At 42.2% G+C, this 26,577-nt stretch overlaps 1 protein-coding gene across 3 annotated transcripts in view; it reads left to right on the forward strand.

Moving 5' to 3' along the window:
- MAD1L1 (mitotic arrest deficient 1 like 1) overlaps window positions 1-26,577 on the forward strand; it is a 373,922-nt gene that overhangs the window by 140,312 nt on the left and 207,033 nt on the right. For all 3 annotated transcript variants that reach the window (XR_011134664.1, XM_068908329.1, XM_068908330.1), the window contains exon 12: window positions 18,072-18,212. Coding sequence is in view for 2 of the 3 variants with exons in the window: in XM_068908329.1 (XP_068764430.1) it covers window positions 18,072-18,212 (141 nt within the window). In the remaining variant the exon portion in view is untranslated. The remainder of the gene's footprint in view (window positions 1-18,071; window positions 18,213-26,577) is intronic.

Genomic DNA, 26,577 nt, shown 5'->3' on the forward strand with positions numbered 1-26,577 from the left:
TTAGTGGAAGAGAGCTGCAGCTGTAATTACTGTGGGATTTATGCACAGCAGTGTGTTATTTCGTTGTAGCGTACCTACTCTTTAATCTACATGGACCATCTGCTTTATTTCTTAACTAAAAGTTGTTTTGTTTTTGCTTTGGAAGAGAGAACGTGTTGCTCCTAATCTTTTCTGCCTAGAGAAACATTGCAGCTAGGATAAATAAAATCCTCTTTGGTAGGCTGTGCTAAATTTTGCAAGATTTCTTCCAGTTCATGCCCTATAGATTGGCTGTGTACAAGTTTTTACTGTCCTCTGTGACTCCAGGGACCTTCAGGTCAGAATTTAGGTAGACCCACTCCATAATCGGGATAGCACCTGACCAGAGTAAGTCTGACAAGTTTGCACAGAGTATAAAATTCTGCTGTTGTCTTTGTAGAGAAGATCATCCTAATACGACTGAAACAAGTTACTGGGAGCATATCCTGTAGCAACCATTTAAAATGCCATTCAAGTAAGCATTTTAAGTTGTGTAATAAAGCACTTGGACTTCTATCTGGCTAAGAGGTCTCTTGTACCTTCCACGTACACTGTGAGAGTGTTCTCTTCCAGCCTGTCTCCTCCCAGAGCTTCCCCAGGATCAAATGTGTCAGCTCTTCGTTACGAGCTGATTCCCTAATCTTGAGCAGTCCTCAGGCACAACAGTAAATTGTTTAAGTAGGATGTAGCGTTGACAACTGTATTCAAGAAAACTTTCTTTTTTGTTTTTTCCCCAGAACAACTGGTCCATTAGATGATGCTTTTGAGAGGTATTCTTTGATATGGTCAAATTTGAAAGTTTTCGATGCTTTAGAGGTGTTAAAATAAGGTTATAAAATAAGAGCAGTGGGGATCTAGCAGCATGTGTCATTTTCTGGTGTTTTGAAAGAATTTATAGCTTGATTTTAGAGTAAAGTAGATTTTGTTGTTGTCTTGTATGCCTTTAAAAAAACATTCCTATTGTCAATAAATAAGATGAGGGCTACAGTGATCTGTACCTTGAAGAATATGAAATGAGAAAAGCACACTATCTTATGTCTGTTGACATTTTATTTTTCTTATAACAGGAACATTATTTCTATATGAGTCTATCTTTCCTTTCCACTAGAAGTTGTTGCAGTCAGTTCTGAGACAATGAAGTAGTGGCATCAAATCAGGCAGTGTGCATCTTGTTTTTGTTTAAAAAAAAAAAACAACACATTATTTCTCATAAGCTGTTTTGGAGTAGAGCAATCATTCAGAAAATGAAAAGATTCTTTGTCTAGGAGGCTCTTCTGTTTTGTTCTTTAATCTAAGCAACTGTCTCTCCCCTTCCCTGCGGGAAGTTATGGAGGGTAAATAACATGGAAATTCATTTGATGATGGAGACATTAGAGGTTGGCTTGGACAATTAATTTGTTATTAGACAGAATTAATTTTATTTGATCCTTACATGGTTCTGTTGCTGCATATAAATTCAGCAGCTTGATGAGCTAGCCTGCAACTGTAGTTCTGTTCAGTCTGTTGAAGAATGACTTTTTATGGCTGTGAGATCAGGAGTGTCATCTTTCCTCGACTATGTGTTAAGTACAGATTACAGGGAAATGTTTGCCTTTGTCTTGCTAGAAGTCATCTCTGGGTTTGCGTGATCTAAAACTTCTGCTTTTGTACATGGTGACTGCTCAATTTGGCAGGACAGCCGAGCCTCTGCAACAGCGAGTTGCTGTCGAAAGGGCTGGTCCCCCTTTCCTTCTCCCCTTCTCAGACTAAATGCTCCAATCATTTTTTTCCCCCTAGAACTGAAACTTGTTAGACCAATGAAGTTCATGAAGCTAAATCAGCAGAAAGCTGACTCTAGAAGAAAGTGAGTAGCTTTTTGCTTGTTTACCTCTCTGAATGGGCTCTTTGCAGGATCAGATGAGTTCCTTTGCTCGTGCAAAGGACAGGATGAAGAATCTGTGGCTACAGGTGGAAAAGATGATTTTCACATTTTCCTCTTGCATGTATTTTCCTCCTGGATTATTTTTATAATCTAAAGTCATATTTTGACTGGTTCTGGCAGTAACTGATCATTTCTTCTGCAAAAAATAGACAGGAAGGAATTAGACTGACCTCTTGAATTAGATCTGTAAGGAATTTGGGGCATGTGTAACAGAAGCACTTTGGAGATGGTTGTACTTGTTAACATCAATATTTGCTTTTACTCTTTCTGGTTTTGCTTTTCCATGGTGCTATTTCAACAAAGGTAGTATCTCAGAAGTGAGCATGCAATGATAGTAATCCTTTCCTAAACAGAGCTGGTGCTTTGCTGATAGACGTAAATTTTACTGGTGCTGATGAGAATGGGTGATCAATACGGAGATCCCCAAACAGAGATTTGGAGGAGATCTGTGTTTTAGTCCAGTTTTTCTAAGCTGCTGAATAACCACGGTCATTTCACCTTACTGGGCCTCAGTTTCCCCGTTTGTAAAATGGCAGTGATGATGCGGAACCTCCATAATAAACTACTTTTAAGACTAACTGATGCAAAGCACAGCATAAAAACCTAGAAGTAGTACATATCTATATTGTTAAGTGGAAGAGTTATTTAAAATGGTGTCCTCATATCTGCTTTTGCAACTATTCTCTGGAATTTTTCCTCCCGTTTCTCTTCTATCTTAATTATCTGTTGTCCAGTTTTCTCCAGATTGGAGAGTTTCTTGCTTGTGCTAGATTGGTGAGCTACAGATAAAAGTTTTAGAAAGTGGGAGCTCCAGTCCGAGGACAAAAGCACTGAGTTATGTTCAACTCAGCACTGTAAAAGAAAATGTGAACAGATGTTAAAAAAAGGCTGTCAAATTCAATTATTTTTGTTAACCAGTGTGATCAGAAGAGAAATTGGTTATAATGTGCAGATATCTTTCTTTGTGGGCTGCGCGGTGAAAACCCCCACTGCATTTGCTGCTCCAGGTCGGTGTGTCAGGAGACAGTATTGTTCGGTAGGTGTGAACATGGAAAAGGCTCTTCTGTAGGTGACAGGGAAATAGGAAACGTGTACCTTTTGGCAGTAATCTTTTCAATTTAAAAAAGCAAACTGGAAAAATGAAGTTTCACTAATCCCAGCACACACAAAAAGCAGGAGAAGCTGAGGGATGAATTCATACCTCTTGAAGAAATTCAAGGTTGGATTTGCTGTCCATTGCCAGAGATGATTTAGTGGGACTTAAATCAGCTCTGACCATAGAGGGGACAGCTGTAGATGAGAAGAAAAGAGAGAAGAACCGCTACACATTAGCATGCCACACCGTTAGCGAGCTTAGCGGGAGAGCGGGCTGGAAGTAAGCCTTGGCGACGAGTAACTGTCCTCCCCTTTCAGCGAGCTGCCGGTCCACACTGAGCCAGTGCTCGATGATTGCGTTAACCACCTACCATGGGCAGGCTGTCGTTCCTTGGTCAGCGCATTGCAACTGTTTGACGTGTTCTGGGAACAGACGCAGTAGAAGCTATGTGAATTTTCTTAGTGCTGAATGCTGAAATTTGCCAAGTTCATATCCTTTTCCTGGCTCCCGCTGTGCCCAAGACGTTCCCACCTATCTGCGTTCCCGGAGCACCATTTGTGCAATGGCAGCACACGCAAGGGCAGAGCCCCAACCCTGTAATTTCCACTAGGCTCCAAACAGTTGTTAGCAAGGAGCCCCCGTTTGCCTACGTTTGTGCAAACATTACAGGAAAAATGTTCCCACAGCTGTGGGATTTGCTGTGGGATACTGTGCCCCTCAGACTGTCTTGTGCAAAACAACACAATGCTTAGAAATAACAGCATGTTATTTATGACACTGCCCTATAGTGTTACAAATAACAGCCGTATCAATCATATGCTGCTCCTTCAAACATAAGAGTTTAAAGCCACTTCAAAGACCCCCTGTTTCTTCATGTGGATAATGAGAAAGAAATTGCTGTCTGGAGCATAGGAGGAGTTGCTTTTCTTTTCTCTTCACTGTTCATATCAGTGGGTTAAATTGTCTAATAATCTTAATTCTAAGCTTTTGAAGTATTTTTATTGTAAAAAGTATTCTTAAAGTATGAAATATATATATTTGAAGTGCAAGAATGTTGAATTTAAAGAAGAATGATCATGCTCAACTCAATTCAGTGGCTGATATTAAAGAGGCAATTACATATGATTTGTGAAATAAAGAGACCAGCCTCTGCAGAGTGTGGTACCTGCAGGGTTTAGCAGCATACTGTCTGATCTGAGCTAATAAGAGTGGTATATAATATAAGTTTTCCTTGTCAGAAAACCTATTAGTATAATAATGTGAGAACTGTGTGTGTGATGGAGAAAGGGAGCTGCTATTTGCCTTTTGTTGCCACAGGAGGAGATGGGGAGAGGTTCTCTCCAAAAAAGATTTCACTTGTTTGACTGCTGTTTTTTTATTTATAGTATTAAGCTGTTAAAGAAAAAAATGTACGTATAGGTAAATTCTTTCAGAAGCATACATTTAGCATCCACGTGGATTCCATAAGCTTCAGTGGGAGATTAATTCCTTTATTTCCTTTTATTCCTCTGAAGTTTTCAAATTTTGTACAAAGTTTTCTACAAACATCAGTGACTGTTGTTTATCTTGACTTTAGGAAGGCTTTCAACACTGTCTCGCATCACATTCTCATTGACAAACTGATGAAGTATGGGCTAGATAAGTGTGCAGTGAGTTGGACTGGAACCTGGCTGAACTGCAGGGCTCACAGGGTTGTGATCAGCGGCACATAGTCCAGCTGCAGGTGTCCCTCTGGAGCGGATAACTGGGGCCAATGCTGTTTAACGTCTGCATTAATGATCTGGATGATGGGACAGAGCGCATCCTCAAGAGGTGTGCAGATGATACAAAATGAGGAGGAGTGATGCACCAGATGATTGAGCGGCTTTTCAGAGGGACCTCGACAGCACTGGAGAAATGGGCAGAGAGGCATCTCATGAAGTCCAACAAACAGAAATATGAAGTTTTGCCCCTGGAAGGGAATAACCCTGTGCACCAGTACTGGCTAGAAAGCAGCTTTGCAGAGAAAGCCCTGGGGATCCTAGTGGACACCAAGCTGAACATGACCATGCGATGTGCCGTTGCGGCAAAGGTGGTCAACAGCCTCCTGGGCTGCGTTATGTCGAGCACTGCCAGTGGGTTGAGAGAGGGGATCCTTCCCCTCTGCTTAGTACTGGTGAGACATCTAGAGGCTGTCTAGTGCTGGGCTCTCCAGGATGAGAAAGACATGGACCTACTGGAGTCCAGTGAAGATGATTAAGGGATTGGAGCATATGGTGTACGAGGAGAGGCTAAGAGAGCTGGGACTGTTTAGCCTGGAGAAGACAAGGCTCAGGAGTATCTCTTTTTCATGTGCTAAATGCCTGATGGGAAGGGATATAAAGACGGAGCCAGACTTTTCTCAGTGGTATCCAATGAGAGGACAAGAGGGAATAGGCACAAATTAAAATACAGGAAATTCAGTTTAAAGATGAGAAAAAACTTCTTTTTTTTTTTTTTTTTTTTTTTTACTGTGAGAGTGGTCAAATCCAGAGAGGTGGTAGAATCTTCATCCTTGGAGACACTGAAAACCTGGCTGGATATGCCTCTGAGTAACCTGCTCTAGTTGACTCTGCTTTGAGCAGGGGAGTTGGACTAGGTGATCTCCGGAGATGCCTTCCGACCTCAATGACTCTGATTCTGCGAAATGCCTGCTGCTAATAATGGACTAAATTGAAAATGCCACAATCTCATATAGCATTCATTGGTAAGATGAAGCTGCATTAGAGAAAGATTCTGCTAAGTCAGAACTGAGTGCTGGCCAGGTTTATTGTAAGGCCTTTATGGAAAAAGGCATTTTATTAAATAATACAGATGGCGTTTTGCAAATGGCAGCAAAAGAACCAAATATAGCATCAGATATGTGGCTTCATTTTAAACTTGATTTTTATGAATTTAGAATAATAATAAAAATAGCTCTGATAGTAGTGCCTGACACACAGCAATGGACTTTTCTTCCAGAGACATGACCAACTTACTGATGAGCGTTGTGTGCCTAAGTATTGCTGTGCGAGTGGGTTTGGTTTTCACCCTTTTGTTGCCTTCTTAAGGACTCCGTGGCAAACTGAAGATCCTGTAGTTGTGGGTAGGGTGGACCGAGCGATCTTTGAATTGTGTATCTTGTCTGTGGAATATAGGAAAGGCTAAATTTCAACCTGAGTTTTCCTGAGTGATCCCAAAAGCTCTGCTTTATGGATCTGTTGCGGTATAGAATTAGGAGTTCATGTTTATCATTAATTCAGCCTGATACTTTCCAGCTCTTCCATGATGTTATGTGGCAGGGAGAGACTTCTTCCCTCTCTTACTGTGTCTTTCCCTTTGCCAGTCTCTTCTGTGATTATACCATATTCTGCTCACTTTGATAAAAATTGTGCCTGGAAGTAGAAAAGATGATACTGCTTTTTGTTCTGTAATATATGGCAATTTATTAGTAAGAAAGCAAAAAAAAAAAAAAAAAAAAGGTTTAAATTTGTAACAAAATAGATTTTTTTTAGTATTGTGGCTGTGATCTTTATTGCCACATGGTTGTGCAGAAAATACAATTTAAACAATTAGGAGCGTGCATAATCTTGTGGTCAAATATTAATTAAAACTGAATATTGAATGTTTTGTTTTTGTACATTTAATCATCGTTCTTTTTCAGATGCATACAATGAATATATTTACTAAACAATGTTTTTCTTCTGGTAAACTGATTTTTCTACTTATTTTTAATGAAGCTTGACTTCAGTGCTTCACATTTTGTCTGATGGTTTGAGCATAACGTTCTTGATGTCAGTGCAGTTTTGAGATTTTGTTGACTTACTATTGCAGAACCAGTGGAGGGAAGAACAAAAGAGGAATGTTACCTTGTCTGCCTGAATTCACTAGCGCTCTTGTGACACTGTAAAAGCAAAGTGTTCACTGAGTGGCAGCTAATATTAATTTTAGGCCTCAGAGTACTAACCTGTAGGATATGTAAAGGTAATAGTTTCTTTACAGAAATGTGAAAAATTTGAGGAAACCTGTGTATGTGGGCGTTTGAGAAGTAAAGGTTGGAGGTTCATTCTTCTAGGTCTAGAATTAGATCCTCTTCTCACGTCCACTACTTGTGGCCGAAGAGGTGACAGCCTGCTGTGCACCCCAGCTGCTCCCCACAGCGCTTTTCCGGGTCCTGGCTCAGCAGCACTTGGGAGTGCTTCTCGCTTCTCTCAAATGAGCTGTGCCCTCTGAAGCTGTTGAGTGGTGGGGTCCTTGCCAAGCCTTGTTGTTCGCACTGAGCACAGCTAGGGAGGACTCGTGTGTGCGGCCAAGCCGACAGCATGGAGCCTGTGAGTCATCTTTGCGGGGAGGCTGGGGTCAGCAGGAGCGTTGAGATAGTGAACTCCTTGGCCAGCAAGGAGCTGCAAGAGGGCATGTCCGTCCTTGCAGCAAGACGTGGCAAAGGGGCTCATACATCTTGTGGTGTGCCTTAGCTCCTTCTCTTGATTTATAGCGGGTCACCCCACTTCAACTAAGCCTACTGCAGAACAGCAGCCAGGAAAGGATGGTGAGAATGTGAAAGACTGGGAAACGGTTGTGCTGGAAAACCGTGAAGGTTGGACTTATTGACCTTAGAGTAGTTGAAAAAAAGGTGACAAGTTGAAAGCACATACCCTAATGAAAGGGTTTAGAGAAGCTATTGTGGAGCTGTTGTCTTCCCTGTCTGCGCAATACAAGAACAAAGGTGTTCGATGAAGCTGAAAGGTGGCAAATTAAAAACTGATAAAAGAAAATACATTTTCAAGCAATGGAAAAAGCAAGGGGATTCATTGCCACCAGAAAATTGGCAGGGTCAGAATTTTATCAGGGTTCAGAAAGAGGCCGGATATTTATATTAACAATAAAAATATCCGGAGGAGTTGTTAGTGAGAGATTGTTTTTCAGAAGTACTTATTACATGTCCTTTTTATTTGCACTTCAGAAGCTCAAGATGGGACTGGAAGGGCGGTAACGTGGCGCTACATCCGCCTATTATGGTCCTTGTTACCTGCCTCTTCAGCATCTGATTTTGTCCATCACCACAGCTGGGCCTCAGGACGGATGGGAACCCAGGCCCAATTCAGAGTGATAGTGTAGAGACTCATCTGTTGGCCTGCGTTGAAGTTTACACTGGATTCAAATGCCAACATGTTGCAAATTTGTGCTCGAGAAGCTGTAACCCAAAGTGCAGAGGTGGCAGGGTCCTGTTTGTTAAATGCAGTTTCAGAAGTGCTGTTTATGCGGACAAATAGTAGTTGAGCTTTCTGGTGTTTATTTTGCTGTCTGAGTGCAAATCCTGAGACTGGCTGCTGATGAAGCTGATGAAATGTGTTGTGTAGGTGTCATCTGAACTCAGTTCTAAGCTGAGTGAATAAACTGATCTTAAAAAAGGCCAAGGAGGGGTTCCTTGGTGCAGTTTGTGTTTCTAACCTCCTTAGTGCCTGAAGTTGGCTTACATACTCAAAGCTGTACATTGGTTATTCATTCATATGTTCAGAGAGTACATATTAAAACATGCAACACACCTTGTTTGCATAATGTGAAATTAGTATTTTGGCCACATCCAAGTAAATAATGAACTTGAGCTCAAAATATTTGGTTTGTTCTTGCTTTGTCTAAAATAAATTGTTGACTATAAGTAAATAAGCTTATTACCTATTTAAGCAGATAAAGTCAAGTTAAAATAACAGAGAAGACAGGGCAGCTTACAGCTTTTGACTTTGCCTTTTGGCTTGAGTAAAAGCCTGCGGTGGGATCTCGGGTTGAAATTGAGTTGCCAGGTTAAACCTCCAGCTAGTCTCATCTACCTGTTGGGAGAACTGCATGGGTGAGAAATGACCCTTTATAGTTAGTATTATTTCAAGAAGAATATTTTTAGATCTTCTTTTGCTTTATAGATGGCTGATGTAGTATGGAAACCGCACATTATGTCTCCAGTACTTATCCGAATGCTTTATGATTTTTGGTCAATAACTCGACTGTCAGCGCTGGGTAGGCCCTGACTTTGGTGTTGTGTGTGGGGGGGTGGTTTATTATTTTACCTGCTGTGTAGCTCTTGTAGATCAGAGCAGATCTATGACTACTGCGGCTTGTGTGCGGTTCCCCAGTGCGGTGGTTAGGTGGCTATAGCTGAAGGAAGTTTCCAAAACAGTTGTTACAGACAGGCAAGCACATGTTAACACCAAGATATAGTGGGCAGGAAGGGTTTTTATGTAGATTCATTAAACACTATGAGTCATAAATTTTGTCAGCTGAAGGAGTTAAATCTCTGATATGCATTGACGATTTGTAGTTCTGTTGATGGATGTCTCTGTTGTAGAATATATGGAGAGACTTCACTGCCTTGTATTGTTTTTATTTAAGGAGAAATCACTGAACTGGCTGGGGGTGGGGGGGTGGGAAGGAACAAGGAGCTGTGTCTGATCTGCTGCCTAGAATCCTTTAAAGCTAATACAGATGTGTTAAGGGTGACCTAGGAGATGTTGTAACTTACAACTTCTGAAACTCTTAAAGTTGCTGATCTTTTGTGTCCTGGAGTTATACAGTGGAGGGAATGTTTTATGAATTGATTAAAATATGAGAAATTACTTAGTTACATTTCCCAATGATGCAAACAGGTGAAACATTACCTAAAATCCTTCTTTTGACTGCCATGTTCAAAAAGCCTAGTTGCCTTTTTTCTAGAATTGTTGACTCATAGTAGGGAGACGGAGCAATTACTTTTCACGTTCAATTTAGTATTCTGTATGGAGCTGACTGGATGAACTTGGTCCCCCGATTTGTCTGTCCTCTCAAAATCCCTTGCAACAGATTTGCTCTCATGCTTCACTTCTTCCTGGGACACTCTTAATACTTCAGGAACTTGAGCATGGAGCTTACTGAGCCTTCAGTGTACTTCTTCCTCCACAAAAAAAGTCTTTTGCAGAGATAACTGCATTGGCTTAGGGCACAGTTCACCTTATTTTTCTCCCAAGTTAATGATATTTAATTGGTTAAAACTGCAGGAAACTGGCTGTAAAGAGATTTAGAGGCCAGTATCTGGGGTTGCTTTCTAGGCAGGAGGAAAAAGGAATCCGAGAGGAAGGAACAAATATAGGGCTGAATTTTTATGTGCTGTAGACACAGGCAGAATAGAAGAATCTGATGCAGCCTCACAAAAACTTTCTTCTTTTCAGGGTTGAATAAGGCTTTTTCCTTGTTTTGAATGAATGAATAAAATATTAGTTTTTTATTGCCAGTAAGGAAGGATGAATACATTTTCCTGTCAGCTGTATGCCTTTCCCTTGCCAACGATGGTAATCTAGTGGCTAGGTTGAGTAAGGTATGGTATTAAAATTTCTTTTGGAAGTGACCTTTTTTCAAATGTGAGCTGTGCGAGCAGCGTCGGATAACTGTGTCAGGCTGAGAGCAGCTCTGTTTGGAGGCAGGCAAATAAGGCAGCTTTGCACTTGTGTAGGATTGCCACCACTTGAGCATTGGGGCTAAGGAAAATGGAAGAAAGAGTTTTTCTTGAGTGAAGAGACAAGAAATATGCCATCAGCTCATGTTAGAGATAGGCAGTGGTGAGCATTTTGGCAGAAGGGAATTAAATGAAAAAAAAAAAGAATATTTTATAGCAGCAGGAGGTTAGGAAACATGACTAAACGTGCTAAACTCACTGTGAAGCAAGAGGACCCTGGGGTATTTTAGTCAGATAATATTTAGTTTGCTGCAGTGTCAGTTGTATGATTGCTTGTCATCTGGCATATGTATGTGCTATAAGTAAAATGAGGCTTTTAGGGGCCATGAACAATTTTCCAGAAGATAGTAAGCACGGGATTTATCAGAGACGGATTAAAGGAGTTGCAATGGATTTATTTGCTCTGGTCCATTGCCAGCATATAAGGGAAAGCTGAGCTATCTGTAAAAAAGAGTTGGAGGTGAAGAACAATAACTAGAAAGGAAGAACTATAAGTCTGGACAAAACCCTACAGAGTATGAGAGTATGTAGGAAGTACATATACATATATATTTTTTTGTATAAACTATATACCTTTAAAACTACCTACAAAATGTATGCTAAAGGAGCAGTCAGATTGCAAAGTCTGTCCAAAATTTTGCACATGATGAGAAAGGGACACCATCGGAGATGAGCTGGCCATTGAGGGTGTCCAGGCTGATGACAGATTATAAGAGTAGTTATATTTATAAGAGTGTTTCTGAATGCCTAGTTCTGGCACCTAATACCAGTCTTTGTTCATCTTTCCTTAGGGTCAGACTCTTTGCCTGGTTGTGTTCTCTTGTTGCCACAGTTTCCCCTGTTAGCTGCTTTCTCTAGACTTCCAACCCTCTCCCTTAGACGGAAAGCTGATGTTCACCCTTAGTAATATGATAAGTTTCCTAGCTGGAAAATGGCTCCATTATGAGAATATTTATGAGAACATGGGCTGTAGAGAAATGATAAGAGCAATAAGAATGCTTAATTCCTGATTTGCTGTGTGCTTGTGATTACAGAACACATAGTTTTGTTTTATTTTTTTTGGTTGGTTGGTTGGTTTGTTTTTGGTTGGTTTGGTTGGGGGGGAGAAACCTTAGTTGTGGGCGGCAATACATCTGAAGGGCTTCTTAGTAAGTTAAATCTATCTTCAGCGTCTTGCAATAGACTTAGGTTGGTTTGAGGGGCAAAAATGCAAGCAGAGGGTTGATATATGGAAAGTCATATTTAAGAGGTAAGAATATTTTGAAAAATTGTTCTCTAATGTCCATCTTGTCAGTGCGAAGGTAGTAAAATCTGCTGGATGTTTTTATTATTATGGACTTACCTAGCATTTTTTGTAAATGCTATTTTAATTGAGGTCTTAAGTAAAAAGTCAATGGTGTGTATGTACATATGTGTCTGCAGTCAGTTCTCGTTTGCAAAGAAATGTGAAAATAGGTCAGCCACAGAGAGAAATGTGGGGAAATGGCTCTATCTGAGAAGGAAGCTATTTGGAGGTTTGGGAATAGAAAATTTTAGTTTGAGTATAAGTAGAAAAGATAAAGGTGGTAAGAGAAAGGGGAGCCATTTGCCTTCTGGTGATAGTAGTTGCTGTTGTAGATGAGGAAGATTTGAAAAATCTCTGTTCATTTTATTTTTGCTTCTTTTGTTTAAAATACGAATCTATTCCCCCCTGTCCCCCCCCGCCCCAACCCCAAGTTTCTCTTCCTACTGGCTACTTGAAAAGTCATCTCTGAGATTATATATAATGTTTTCACTTTCTCCATCACTTCAGTATGAGAACACCTTCCAGAAATGCAGTAGCAAGATGAGGAATATGTCATCTGTCCCCTACCTTAGCTTTTGCTCAGAGGCAATTGATGTGCAGTGATAGGCAGGTGTGATGAGGTCAAGAAGCCACATGTGAGAGCTGGAGGAGATGGGACACCACCTGAGATAAGCTGGCCCTTGAGGGTGGCCAGGTTGATGACAGCTTTGGGAGTCTTAGGACTTGCAGAAGCCATTCAAACTTCTCATCTTATAGCACCTAAAGGGAAAACGTGCAGGACTGTTCTGTGCTTTCTTGAATTTCATTTCCTTGATACAAATTCATTTCTCTAATTATAGAGATGATCCTCCTCTTTGACAAACACCTCTCTGAAGGTGAGATTTATCACATTTAGTGTTTCCCTTTATTCAGTAGGCAAGTTACCTGTCAAAGAAGGAAATTAGACTGGTTCAATATTATTCATATTAAGTCTCAGTTGTTTGTTAGTACTAATTCTTCTCTAGCTGCTTTCAATTTGATTGTTAATATTTTCTTCAAGCACTTTGTGAGGTACCAAAGTTTTGAAGTAAGTGATTTGTAAAGTGATTTTGTGAAAGGTTGGAGCTGTTCCTTTTTCTAGTTGTGAGGGCCTGTGTGACTATTTCTGAGTTTGTCAAAGATAGTTGCTCATGGTCTAGGCTGTTGTGACTAATTTTTGAATTATCCTAAGGGTAGGTTTGTTAGTGGGTCCTGACACCATCTAATATATGGCAATATCCTTTAATTATTTCTGGCCGTATTTTTGGCTTAGGTTTCCACACCTCGTGCTGCTAACTTTACTTATGTTGAACGTCTGGTCAAACCCCATTGCCATCTCCCTCTTTCTATGAGTATGTATGTAGCTTAAACAAAAAAGCATGGGCTTCTCTGTTACACATTCATCTTTCTCTTTTATTTCCGTTTTTATGAGGAATGGTTGGCTAAATTAGACCTGATTGCAAATAGCAACCGTCTGATGTTGACGCTCCATATTCTTAGTTCAATCTCATTTTGAAGTTTTCTCTTATTATCATTAATTTGTAGTTAGGAGTCTGGAGCGGAAGAGGAGGGGGAAATCTTGCCACTGATTTCCTTATAATGAAGCAGTCTATTAACATTCTCCTAAAATTATCATTAATTAAACAGAAAGTTTGTCTAAAGCTTGGAACAGGAATTTTTCTGTACCATAAAAAGGCACTGAGTGGGGATCTGACTATGGTTCTGCTTTACCAAGCCCCTCTCATCCATGCCGAAGTGAAGGAGCAAGTGAGCTGTGCGTTTGGGTTTTGGATTAATAGCTGAAGTTCACTCATGTGGAAATAAAGCAGATTTTCCTATGACTAGAGCGTATCATTAAAAAGCCATTATCAGAACCGACCAGTGCTATTCCTGCTCTTTCATTGCTAATGACAAAACAATCTGTTCTTAAAAAAAAAAACCAACCCAGCAGCACCCTACGTCTTTTTCCAGGGAGCGTCTTTAGGTGCAGGAGACCTAACAGGATAGAACCTGGGTGAAGAGAGGCAGTTGAAAGATTTATTGATCAATAAAACACACAATTACAGCTTGTTTATAAAAGGGAAAAAAAACCCCAAACCTCGGGCCTGCAAGCAACACTGAAACTCTAATAATGATAACTCTGACACCCAGCTTGAAACTATAAAAGTCAATAGGAAGATATAGGATTTCAATAAAATTATGACACTAGATAAACTTTACCCCAGGAACAAATTTTCCCTGGGCGTGTGACTGACTTCAGTTAGATTTGTAACTTTAATTTCTTTCTTATTGATTTTTTTTTTCTTTTCTTCAACTAATTAAGTCTGTAGCGAATTCGGTATAAATGCGTTTGAGGAGGGGCTAACAAGCGTCAATAGGAATAGAGGCTGAGTTTCAAATGCCACCTTACATATATTAATTTTTTTGCTACATGTTAGTCTCTAGATGTTTCCAACATGCAAGTGGGAGCGTGGGTGTGTTTGAAGCTGCGGGACGGGCAGCAGCAGTGCTGCAGCGGCGGGAGGGTTGTTAGCGGGGAAGGTGACAGCCGGGGAGCGTTCAGGTTAACAGTTCTCTGGTCTTTCCCCCAAACTAACCCAAAAGTCCCAGAAGAGCCCACCTACATTACTACTTTCTCCAAAACACACTTGTAGCCCTCGGGTGCATGAACGCTAGTGAAAGAAACTTCCCCTTATCTTAAAGCCTACTTATCAAAGAAGTCAAATTCTGGCTTTACGTAAGAAGGACTAGGGGAGGGGGCAGGAGAGCTGGAGAGAAGCTTGATCTTCAGGTAATTTTGAAAGGTGGGATCCTGTGCATCACACAGTGGATTTTTATGGGATCAGCTCCAGGTTGTAGTTGAGACTATAAAGCATGTTTTCTTTTTGGTTGCTTATGCAACAGTAGGAGACATGCTCTTTGGGTGAATTGCCTGGTGCTGGCGGAATGAAGGGAAACTGTTTAATCTTTGAAAAATTCACTGTCCTTCCTCTTTTTCAAACTTCTGCCTCCTGAAACAAACACAGCTGTGTGCTGTAGCACCGGAGTTTGCTTTGGGACATTAATTTCCGAGGTTTATAATGATCATCAAAAACAATTATTTTGCTTTTAGGGCATGTTTAGATTAAGCTGTGTTTCTGTTCCTGTGTTGATCTGAACCTGGCCAAAGTAGAGAGGAGCTGAAAGCAGGGTTGTGTAAGGGCATTGGGAAAGCAGGAGAGCAGGATTTGCTGTTGGTGAGCTGTCATTGCAAAGGCAGGGTGTAAGTGGTGGGTTAGCGAAGATGGTCTGTGCTGGTCCCTTTCAGAAATTCCCAGAAGGACCACTGTTTAGTAATTCTGCTGAATATTCTCCTTATATAAAGCAGAAAAGCAGAAGAGGTTTGAAAAAGGTTGGAGAGGACTTGTTAAAGTCACTGGGGAGGTTTTTGATGGGGCTTGGGGTATATTTGCTGTGAGGTGCTATGCAGAGATACTGTGGCAGTTACAAAATTAGGATTACGTTTTGGAGAATCTTTTTACTTGGAGGACTTCTCAACAAGAGTTTCTGTTTCCTGCCAAACTAACAAGATCTTTAGGAGGGAGGGAAAAGCTTTCAGTAAGTGCTCTTGATAGGGAAGAACTTGAAAATGGAGCTGGGGAGCACTTGTTGGAAGCTGAGAATTGATTTCATTACAGTATTAATATTTAGAAATAATTAGAGATGAGAACTAAACACCAGGATCAAGTGTTTAATTGTACTGCCCTTTCAGCTTTTCAGCAGCCTTTTCCACTACAGCTTATGCTCTAGTTTACTGTGTGTATTTTTTCTAGACAAGTTTGCTCTTCTCTTCAGAAAAAGGCTTGAAACTCAAGATCTGTAGTTGATTTTAAGGAAAAGACACCCTATAGGGATGTCCTGTTCCCATACAGATTTCCCCGTGCTAACGTGAAAGCAGAAGTTTGTCCTCCTTGCAGCAGAACAGCTTGGGGAACTGCTAGGATCAAGCGTGCTGGGAATTGCCAGGGGTCCTGTTTGCTGTTGAAAAAATGGTAGGGATTTCAGGACTGCCCTGCTGTAATGGAGAGATCAGTGCTGTGTTAAACTATCACATTGATGAAAGATGCTTAGCAGAAAATTGGGATAGCGGAGCAGATTGTAGTACAGAGAGACAGAGAGAGAAAGAATGTTATAATGGCAGATCTAATTGCAACAATATGCGAGGATCAAACCAATAAATACAGTAAACGTGGTCATTACATTCCCTTCTGTGTTTTAGACAGTGATTCTGAATTAAATGGGGACCAAAAGTCGTCTGCTGAGCCAAGGTAGCTTGTCTTGTGGAGAGTGAAGTTTGCGGACTGGGTGGTGCGCGTGTGTTGACGAGGGAGAGGAATGATGGAAGGATCCTGGACTGCTGCTTTCCTACTAAACAAGTTAATTACAGAAAGTGTGGCTGGGTCTGGTTTTGCTCTTCATGCAGTAACATAAGAGTAGTTCCTTTCCTATGTCTGCCAGGTCACTAATTCTTTCAAAAGCTTGTTGCAGAACTGTTCTTTCCTTGGAATAGCCAGGCCTGAGCAAGCAGCTAATAATTAGTTCCGTGTTAAAATCTGTTTTTCTTTATTTCTTTTTAAACTCAGTTCCTTTGACCTCAGGCTGTTCTTGGTCTTGAAGTCCCTTTACCTGCTGACCAGTACAACTGTCTTGGTTGACCTTTCAATACGTGACATGCTTTGAATACACACTACCCCTCTGGCAGTCCTCTTGTTTTCACACCTTGAATTTGAATGTTCCTTCCCTTTCACATGCAAACACTTGCTGTACATGTTCAGTGTTTGACCTTTTAGGTTTGGAAGGGAGAGACAATCTCCCTACTTAGGCTTGCTCAACTGAGCAGTTAGCATCACCTTCACTGTCTGAAATACAACTTCTCTCATATGGGGGTGAGGGAAAGAGATGTTTTTTTCTATCCTGGTAATTCCTGATTTTCCTAGGAGAGCAGGATCCCAGCAAAGCATTGCAGCGTGACTAAGCTTGGTTTATGAAGTGCTTTGTGTTCAGTATGGTGGTAGTGACCTGGTCTGGGTGTGAACTGAACACCTATAAAATTGAGTGATCTTGTAATAATATTTTAGACTTTTGTGAAGGCGGAATTCACACAAGATAACTGATATGTCTGGAACACTGGTGCTTTCCTCTAATAGGTTGAAACAGCAAACTTCAGCAATGAAAGGGAGGCAGCGCTCCCTAGGATTTCCTAGGAATTTTTGCTCTTTTGAGTTATGCCAGGGCAATGCTCTGCTTTGACTCTGTTCTGTAGCCCCACGGACATCAAGGTTCTTCAATATGATCAGAAGGTAAAAACACTTCATCAGCTGCCTAATCCCTGTCTGCATATTGCACTGTAAACAGTTATCTCCTTAAAACATGCCTGACATTTTAAAATGCTGTTCAGCCCTTTGTCCTTGTTCTTCTCTTCCAGCAGTATCTTGAAGGTGGGCGCTAGGTGCTATCTGAAGTTGGTAACGCTTAGAAGATATTTCAGCCAGGGGCCCACACAAAAAGTTGACCTTTAAGACTTGGATTGAGAGCTATACTTGGGGGTATGGACACCCTCAGAGAGGGGAGAGGGATCCTTTTTCTCTGAAAATGTTTGTTTTTTATTGCCAGCAAATAGCAAAGCGAGTCAAACATACTCTACAAAACATTAATTGGTGCAAAGATATTTGTTATAAACACTGAATATGTCGGTGTTCAACAAGTGATCAGTCACATGCCTTTTAGAGGACATTTGCTCTCAGCCACTTTGTTTTCTGTCAAATCTGTTTCATTTCTATTGTCACGATTTTGTTCGTTCACTGCTGGAACTCTTTGGCAGGAGAAATGTTGAGTACTGCACTAAACGTTTTGCTGAAGAAACCATCCAGCCATGCTGAATTGGAATAGTATCTCTAAGAAAAATGACGGCTCTGTTTTTAGTTGCTACATGCTTGTTAGAGTGCATTCATGCTGCATTCCAGCAAGAGATATGTTGTTTATATGCACAAGATGGTCCGAATTTTTAGTTCTCAGATCAGCGACATTTCGTTAGTAGTCTGGGTGTCTTTGTTTGTGGGATGATGCTCATAGGAAGATGATACATGTATATCTTTTAGGGGTTCTTTGTCATTCAAAACAACAACAGTGAAAAATGTAAAGTTTTGTTCTAGCATCCCTCTTCTCCAACTGTGGTCAGGGCTTTATCTCTAACGGTGTTTTCTCTTCTTCCTGACAGGAGCGGGATGGAATGAGAGCAATCCTGGAGTCGTACGATAGCGAGCTGACGCCTTCAGAGCACTCGCCCCAGCTGAACCGGCGGATGCGTGAGGCAGAGGAAATGGTACAGAAGTTGCATGCTCATAACGCTGAGCTGGAGGTAATAACTCCTTCACCACCAGGGTTAGAGAATGATGCCTCTTTAAGACCTTTAAGATTTAATTGCCTGGTGATGTGATGTGCTCTCACAGAAGACAGATTGGCAAAATCTAGACTTCAAAATTCCAGGACCAGTAATATACACAATTTTTTTCTTCTGCAGCTGAAGCTGGCAGAAGCCAAGATTAACTGTCCTCGGGTGTGATGAGCATGCTTTGTGTAAGGCATAGCTGTACCGAATGGCTGGAATGTAAACTAGTGCCTGTAGGTTAAAGGAGAAGTAAAGGGGTAATGAAATGTAGCAGATGTGATGTCTTCTCTGTGGAGTAGTCTAAGTGCTTCATTATTTGGCATGTATAGCCAGTCTCTTACTGTTCACAGTATAAGTGCATGTGCGCTCAAAAGAGCGTTGCTCTTATGAGCTGAAGAAGTACAGTACGCGTCTGCTGCTAATTTTTCATTTATTGGCATTGGGTTTGAAAACCTCAGAACACCAGTAACTGTACTAAACACCAGTAACTGTACTAACTACTGTTTTATACTCGGGTTTTCTCTAAGAAAAACATTTTTTCCAAAGAAAGTAGCATTTCTTATAGGAATTATATTATTATTACCTCTCTTTATGCAGACTTGTGTTCTGAAACATGACTGTCATGATGTCAATGACACCAGGCATTTGCCAGATAGTTCCCCTCTTCTCTATTGTATTTTGTCATAGTATAATGGGGTTTATAGTCCTGAACTGAAATACTTGGAACATGTCTGTGATCTTAAAGCTTGATAGTTTTATTATATAGGTTTTGTGGTAACCGTAAGTATATGAGTTTTCTTTTCTTCATGTCTAATTCTGCCATCATATAAATTTGTAGATGCCATAGTGCAAGTGGCATAAAACTTTGGGAAATTGATGCTCTTGGCGTTCCAGTTGAAGACTAGACTGGATTGCCCCACTGCGCACAAAACCCCTTGCTGATTCTGTCATCCTTAAAAATGCTCTTTTCTTCTGTTGGTAGGTGCAGGCTTAAGTCAGCAAGTAATGGCTCTAATGACTGTAGTCCAGGGTCGTTGTTATGTCTCCAGAGTTGTGCGAGCAGAGCAATGTAATATGAACTCGATATTGGAGAGGTCTAGATCACTTCATCCCTGCTTCTCAGAAAAGGCATCTTGTTAAGTATTAGGCAAGTCAACAGAGAAGTTAGTGGCATCAGATGAAATAGAAACTTACCTGAATTTGCGTGTCTCACTGTTCCTTCACGTTGACTTTTGAGTGCTGCATTGCTCAACGCCAGACAGAGCAGGATTAAATGATGCTGACGTAAAGTGATAGGTGGCTAATTTATCCTGTTTTCTTAGGGTTTCTAACAGTGGCTCTGGACTGGCAGAGGGTGATTTCCCGAAGTGCTTTGCTGAGTAGAAGGTCAAATGTACATGATGTCTTTGGGCAATAGCAAATTATCTGTCTTCTTCAGATGAAAGCGTAGAGGAGTATGGGGACAAAAATTCCTACACTCGTTTTATTATTTATAACCAGTTCTAAGTGTGCCTCCATGGGTATGGATTAAGGGCTACATGGAAAATTTCAGAAAGGAGCTCTGTTCTCGGGAGGTTGTTTTTTTGCGATGTCAACCTTTGAGCCCTTTAAAGACTTTGCTAGAAGAAGGATTCAAAGACCTGATATTCCCCTTGTAAAGTAAAATTTACGCTTCGCTTGGCCATGTTTACCTTTCTGACTATAATGGGGACTGCTGAATCCAATCTGTTTTGAAATTTTGGAGAAGTTTTTGTTCTACTGCCTGTGGTAAAAATTGGAAAAATGAAAAGAGAAATTGGGGTACAGGCAGGACTGCTGGTGTCTCACTGCCAGGATCAGCAACTTTAATCCATCGCCTGTAGATGAAAGAGCCGGTCGATAGCAGCTATTAATAACGTCTGACGTAATGTTCTGCCTTCTCCCTGCTCTGCTGCACCTCCGTACAAATTTTAGAAATGTTGACACCTGCGTGACTCATCTCACGAGCAAAGAGAGGAGACGGCAAGATGAGGCAACTCGGAGCCTCTGGCGTTTCGGAGATGTGGGATAAACAGTCTCTGGCACGGAGGGACGGAGGGAGAAGGGGAACTTAACCATGTTTAAGTCAAAGTGTGACAGAGGGTCGGGGCATCCCAGGAGTACCTGAGGTAGCGGCGTGGGAGGGTGGCCCACAAACGGCTTGCGAGGCAGGACGGAGGACCGCAGAGCGCTCCTGCGTGAGCAGTGTGCACGCGGCGGAGCAGCAGCCACGTGCACCGCTTTTCTGAGACCCGGTAAAATCTGGGGAAGCGATGAGGAAAGCTCCCAGGGCTGGATCTGAGCTGAAACGGCCGGGCTGACGCTTACAAGTTTTGCTAGGCTAAGTTGGTTAGAGTGTGGAAAAGGCTGAAGAGTGGTAGCGAATGGAGGTGCCCCAGCAGGTTAATGCAGGTGTGAGGAGTGCTTTTGGCGGCTAGCTGGCGCTGGGAGCGTTGTGCCGTTGCTCCAGGAGCGGTCCTTTCGCAACCCTTGCCGGCCGCAGCTCCCCGGCAAACGGCAGGTAGCGCTGCCACAAGCGGTCCACGAGCCCCTTGAGTTCAAACGGGCCTTTAAAGCCTCTAAGGTAAACGCTGCTTCTTGCAGTATGTTTTTGTAACTTCTGCCTTTCAGCTAAAGCAATTTTTTTTCATACACCTTAAAATTCACACCATTTCTCTCTCCTGATGTGTTTTACCACAGGTTTTTTTCTGCTACTGAGAGCTTCCTTTACTGAAATCTCTCTCTGTGTTCCCCAGCAGAGTCCTTTGATAGTCATAAAACTCCCTAACACTTTTTTCTTTTCTTTTTTCTTTTTCTTTTTTTTTGTTCTTCCTCCTCTGACTTCCCTACTTTCTTATCAGCAGCCCCACCTCTGGAGAAGCTATACAGGAGAAAAATGATGTTCTAAACAGGGATTTTTCTTTGCTCCAAAAATGGTGATTTTCCCATCCGTTGCAGCAGCAGTCAGTCCTGTATGAGCCAAGCCGCGCTCTAGTGAGGATGAAGTGGTAGCGATAACGTAGTAGGAAAGAGGAGGAAGACACGTGGGGCTAGGAGGATTTTGTGCTGAGGCAACAGCTTGTAACTCATCAGGGAGACGAGGACTCTGTTAAGCCCTTTGCTTGAAGCACAAATGGAGGTGGGAAGCCTTTTAAAAGAAGGCAGGGATTGAGAGAGGCGTGTGGGCTGTGGCGGGTCGAGCACGAGGAGTTTATTAACGGGCGCCGTAAGGCGGAGTTGCACGATGCACGGACTTAGTGCCCAGGCTCCCTCCTTCCCTGCGAGCGCAGCCCTCGCTGCCCCCTCGGCTGTGCTGGACGCCGTGTTTGGATCACAGGCATCATCTGGATTAAAAGCACCTTTCCAAGAACTGAAATGGGGAAGAACGTTTTCATCCCAGCTCACTTGAAAGCTGCGGTGTTGCTCCGTAAGAAGTAGTCCTAGCAAAGCCTGCTGGGATGGAGAAGTGGAGGACAAAGAAAGGCTGCGGGGGAGCTCTTTAAATCCCCTTCATTGATGACTGATGAGAAAAGCTGGATCTCTTATGCATGAACATGCAAACACGTAGTCCGCTCTGGGACTGGAAATGATTGCTTTATCCTTCCCAGGACTGCCTGCCCTGGCCCCCTATTCCGTAACGTCGATCTGTCTGTAGAGGTTCAATAAAGCACTTTACACAGCGTTGAATGTAAAGCAGGGGGCAGATACAAGAAAAATGCCATCTGAAATGGTGACTGGGAAAGCAAGCAGGCTGTGTCAGCCTATTTCAAGTGGTTAACGAAGTGTCACTCACCATCTTTTTAAAAATGTGTTTTGGAACTGAAGAGGGGAATGAGTTTGTCTCCGGCCAGCGTGCTTAAAATAAAGAGAATGCTAGGTGCGTTTATGTCGTGGCATAGATCTGCATTTTGACGTTGGCAACATTAGCAGTTTTCACGCTAGTCTCTATCTCGCTGAATTTTTACTATCTTCGCACCCATTAACTCTAGTTTCAAGGGAAACATAAGAAAGCAAGAAACCCTGTATCTAGAGCCTTTGTTCATGCAGCAGCTGTAGAGCGAAAGCTCTGATGTGGAGTTTAGGGTTTGAAAAGTTAAATCCAGCTGCACAAAAGAGAAATCATCGTAAATATAACTCCATTAATAGCCGTTTTATTACAACGCACTTGGCTCCATATGAAACTTTAATGAAGAGAGATCTACAAGGAAGACTCATGCTGACACCTTCAATGGTCTCTAGCATTTTTTACATTGAGAGATTTATACTGTCTGTGAGCACCATATGCACTCTAATCAGTTAATAATTGAGTCTGGCAGCTTCAGCACATGAAATGCCATATGTTCTGGTTTTGTTCACCATGGGCTCTATTGGTGACCTCAAAACGCATTGACCAAATATTATCACCTTACCTGCACCTGATAACGGCAGTGCATCTGCTGGCTGTGGAAATTGGGCATTGCTGATTCTTGTGACGTTAGGCACAGATCTGCTCCTTGGAAAGTGAGTTACTGAGCAGTCACCCTGGTGTTGAACGTGCTTAAAATTTATGTGTGGGTGCAATAAAATGTTTATTTGAACAGTTAACAGTTCTTCCTTGTCGCTCATCCAGCTGCCCTCTCAGTGCTTTTCCGCTTTATTTTACCTGCTTTCTTTTCCCCCTTTGATCCGCACTTTGTTTAGCTTGCTTTATCCCTCCTCTGCCGAGTTTCCTCTCCTCCTCAAAGCTCAATTGCTTCTTTTCACAGAGGTAAGGGTTTCTGTGATGATGGGAACTTTACAGAGAAATTTCTTTCCATCTGTGCAAGGCACAGAGGAGTTTGTTTTAATTTTCAACTTTTTTCTACCTGCTTTCTCTGCCTCTCTGTTGCTATCCTGCCTTTGCACGCTGTTTTTCTCAGTGACAACTGTAAGCAGCAGGGAAAAGATTACTCTGCTCACTTTGGATGTCCGTAAGGAGCAAATCCCAGTCACTAGAGCTTTGCTGCCACTCCAGCATGGCATCTATTCCACATGGCCAGACTTCTGCTGTCATCGTAGCATCTTGTCTGTGGCTCACGTGGGAGAAAACAAACTGCCCCTGGAGATGATGCTAATGTGCTCCACGCCTCAGCTACCACTGATTGCTGAAGCCGTCACCGAGCTGGACATCATCTTCTGACAAAGCAAACACCTTGTCTAAATAGCATGAGCCTGAACGCTTGGGCATCTTTTGGTCAACTTGAGCCTTGCCAGGAATTGCTGCAGTCCTTTGCCTCTGCTTCCTCGTCTAAAGGAGAGCTGGCTGGGCTCTGCGTCCTGTGGTGGTCCTACAAAATGGATCATCTTGGATTCGCTCTTCTTTCACAGGTTTCATCACCTTTCAGACTGTAGTGATCTGGTCCAGCTGCTGAGCCATTAGATTCCTCACCTCCTTTTTACCCTTGCCAGGAGCTGTGCTTTAGGTGAGCACCTTACAAACACCCAGAATATGAATGAGGAAGTCGAGCCACAGAGGGGCTTAATGATTTGTTAGAGGCAATAGAGTCAGCACTCTGTGGAAGAGGATTCCCTCTTCCAACTTGTAGGTGCTGCAACAGAGCCTCTCTCTATGACTTTTTTTTTTTTTTTTTCAGTTGAGCTAGTTTTAAAACTCAGTTACAATTTTTTTTTTTCCTGCCTTTTGGGTCTATATTGAAAGTCAGTAGTAGAGTAGATCAGGAGAAATAGTCCACGATGCTGCCTATGCTGGGAGATATTCTGTACACACCAGCATTGTTTTCACTCAAGGTAGACTTTTTTTTTTTTTTTTTAACAACTAGTTTTAGTGTGTGGATGCACACTTAAACTCTGATGACAGTTTAAGAATGGCTTCTATTGATTTAACTTAATGGTTCCTTAGGGACCACAGCTAAATGGAAGCAAGCCTACATCATTCTTAAGAAATGAGACTGTCTCAGCACTGATTTGTATAGAGTGAATTAAGTCATTAACTAAGACAATATGCTTAAGACCTTTACGCTATGGCAAGCTGCTTTGTAGATGCGCTGTAGGAAAAATGACCAGTTGCACAACAACTAGCATCCACAAGGACCCTTTTGCTCCTCTCAGCTAGAAATTGAAATAGGCTATTAAAGTGCGTGGGGAAAAAAGCATTTCCCAACTTAGCTTCTTTCTTGTGCTTCAAGTGCAGTAAAATGAGGGGTGACATTATAATTTTCATCATGAGAGTCAGTAAAGAACATTTAACTGAAAGTCACACTCCTGATGTAGATGTAGTCTGTGACACTATGTCCCTGGTTCTCTTGCTGACTAGATTATACACCTTGACTCTCTCCAAACTTGGCAATTTATACTACTGATAAATATTAATTATCACCTGTGTTACAGCATAGGGAGTTTTGGAAGGACTCCTGCAGCCTCAGCTCTCTGAAGAGTTTCAGTCCATTCAAACAAATCTGATCAGTGTGTTTCAGATGGTGATGGCTGCCCGAAGCAGATCTAGTCTAGGTGGGACCCTGGTAATATAATCCAACCGCTGTCTAGGTATGTTCCTAGAGGATGTAGGTGTGCTACAGTTCACGGCTACAGAGAGTGTCTGTCTCAACTTGTAGAGATTCACAGTGTTAGCTCTGGAGGAACTCACTTCAGCCCCGAGGAGACTGATAGATGCTGGCAACAAAGAGGACCCCCCCCCCCCCCCCCGCCTGCTCTCCCCTAAAAGTGCTCTTGGGATGGACAGATCCTCCTCTAGCCTCTGCTGGTGATGTTATGAACACCAAGCACAAACAAGGCTTGAACTGAGCAATTTGGATTAGCTTCAAGTGTACCTGGCTATAGGAGACAAGAGAAGCACAGGAACCAGGTCTGAATTCTTACAGAAGACTTAAAATTGGGTTCTTTCTTAGTGATGTTTTGGAAAAAGAAGATAACTAATGTGCATTTATGAGTCATATTTACCACAATGGAACAGAGGAGAACATTTCATAGGGGGCTGAGAGCTTTAAACTACTCTATAGCAGAGATCCTGCTTGCCTGTGCCTAGAGATACAGAATTTGCAATTAGATGTCTTTACATGGAGGAGGAAGTAAGCATACATTTTGCGTGTGAATGGTGTCCCTGTCCCCGGCAGATGGCAGCAGACAAAGGCGTCGCACAAAAGAACTGCTTTTATGCAATATGGTGCACATCACCTCCTGCCGCGGGTGTGCAGCTGTGGGAGCAGGGCTATGAGATTTAGATGCAAATAGCATGGTGATAGCAAGTCTCTTCCCCCCACAGGCAGAAGACAGAAGGAAATAGCCAAATTAAGCATCTTTGGGGTATGGGATTAGGAACAGGTAGCTGCTAGCTTTTGAAAGGGAAGACTTGGAAAACGTAGGAATATATTCCTATGTCTGTCTCCATCACTGGCCATTGCAAGCCAGGCAGTGCAGGTGGTAGAGCAGGGAGGGTAGGGAAGTTACTGGACAGGTTCCTCCAGTGCTTATGCCACTTTCCAACATCTTTTGCAGAATTGGATTTTTGCAGGGTTAGAGAAACGTTCTACAAATAGGATGAATTGCATTTTCCATTCAATTCAGAGCTCTAACCTCTTTGAATCTCTCGAAAGCTGGAAAGCATTGTGATTTTACACAGCACTGCTCTGATTCACGCAGGCCTTTCGGCTAGAGCCTGGGTTATTGCTGTGCCACACGACTGATAGCAGGGTTTGTGTGCGAGGGGGGGCTTGGGTAATCCTGGGATTTTAACAATCGGAGCTGCCTCCGTAGCTTCCCGGCCCTGGGAGACCCAGCCTGGCTCCTCTCTGAAGCAAGGGAATCCCTTCGGAGGCAACGTCCACGTCCCAAGCTGCTTCCCGAACGCTACGAGTCCTCCGGCTGTGTGGTGCCTTTTTGGGACTCATCACCGTGAGAATGTATTGATTAGGGATAGGAAAACTGGCCAGGCCTGGCCTTTTCTCTCCAAGCTAAGAACTGGATTCATTTCTGCTGGATTTCCTAGAGGTCCCTGACCAGTGCATCTTGCCTAGTTTGAACTATACTGGTAGATCAGTCTTAAACATTAAAATGCACAGGGGTAAGGTTGATGTTAAGTGTCTTCTAATTATTACAGCTATTACTTAGGAATATTCTCGTGCTGTGAAAATTTTAACAGCTAATGGAAACTGGCAATTCCAGGGGAAACAAGGAGGTAGATTTCTTGTGGAAAAAATAAAAGCTGAGAGTGCACGTCAGTGTAACGTTTCATATGAAAAATGGCAAAGAGATGTTAGCTATTCCTTACTCTGCCTTGTTTTAGTGCCATTAAACAGTGTTTATCTGGAAGTCTTAAGAAACA

The sequence above is a fragment of the Struthio camelus genome, chromosome 15 (assembly GCF_040807025.1).
Source record: "Struthio camelus isolate bStrCam1 chromosome 15, bStrCam1.hap1, whole genome shotgun sequence".
NCBI classification, from domain to species: domain Eukaryota; kingdom Metazoa; phylum Chordata; class Aves; order Struthioniformes; family Struthionidae; genus Struthio; species Struthio camelus.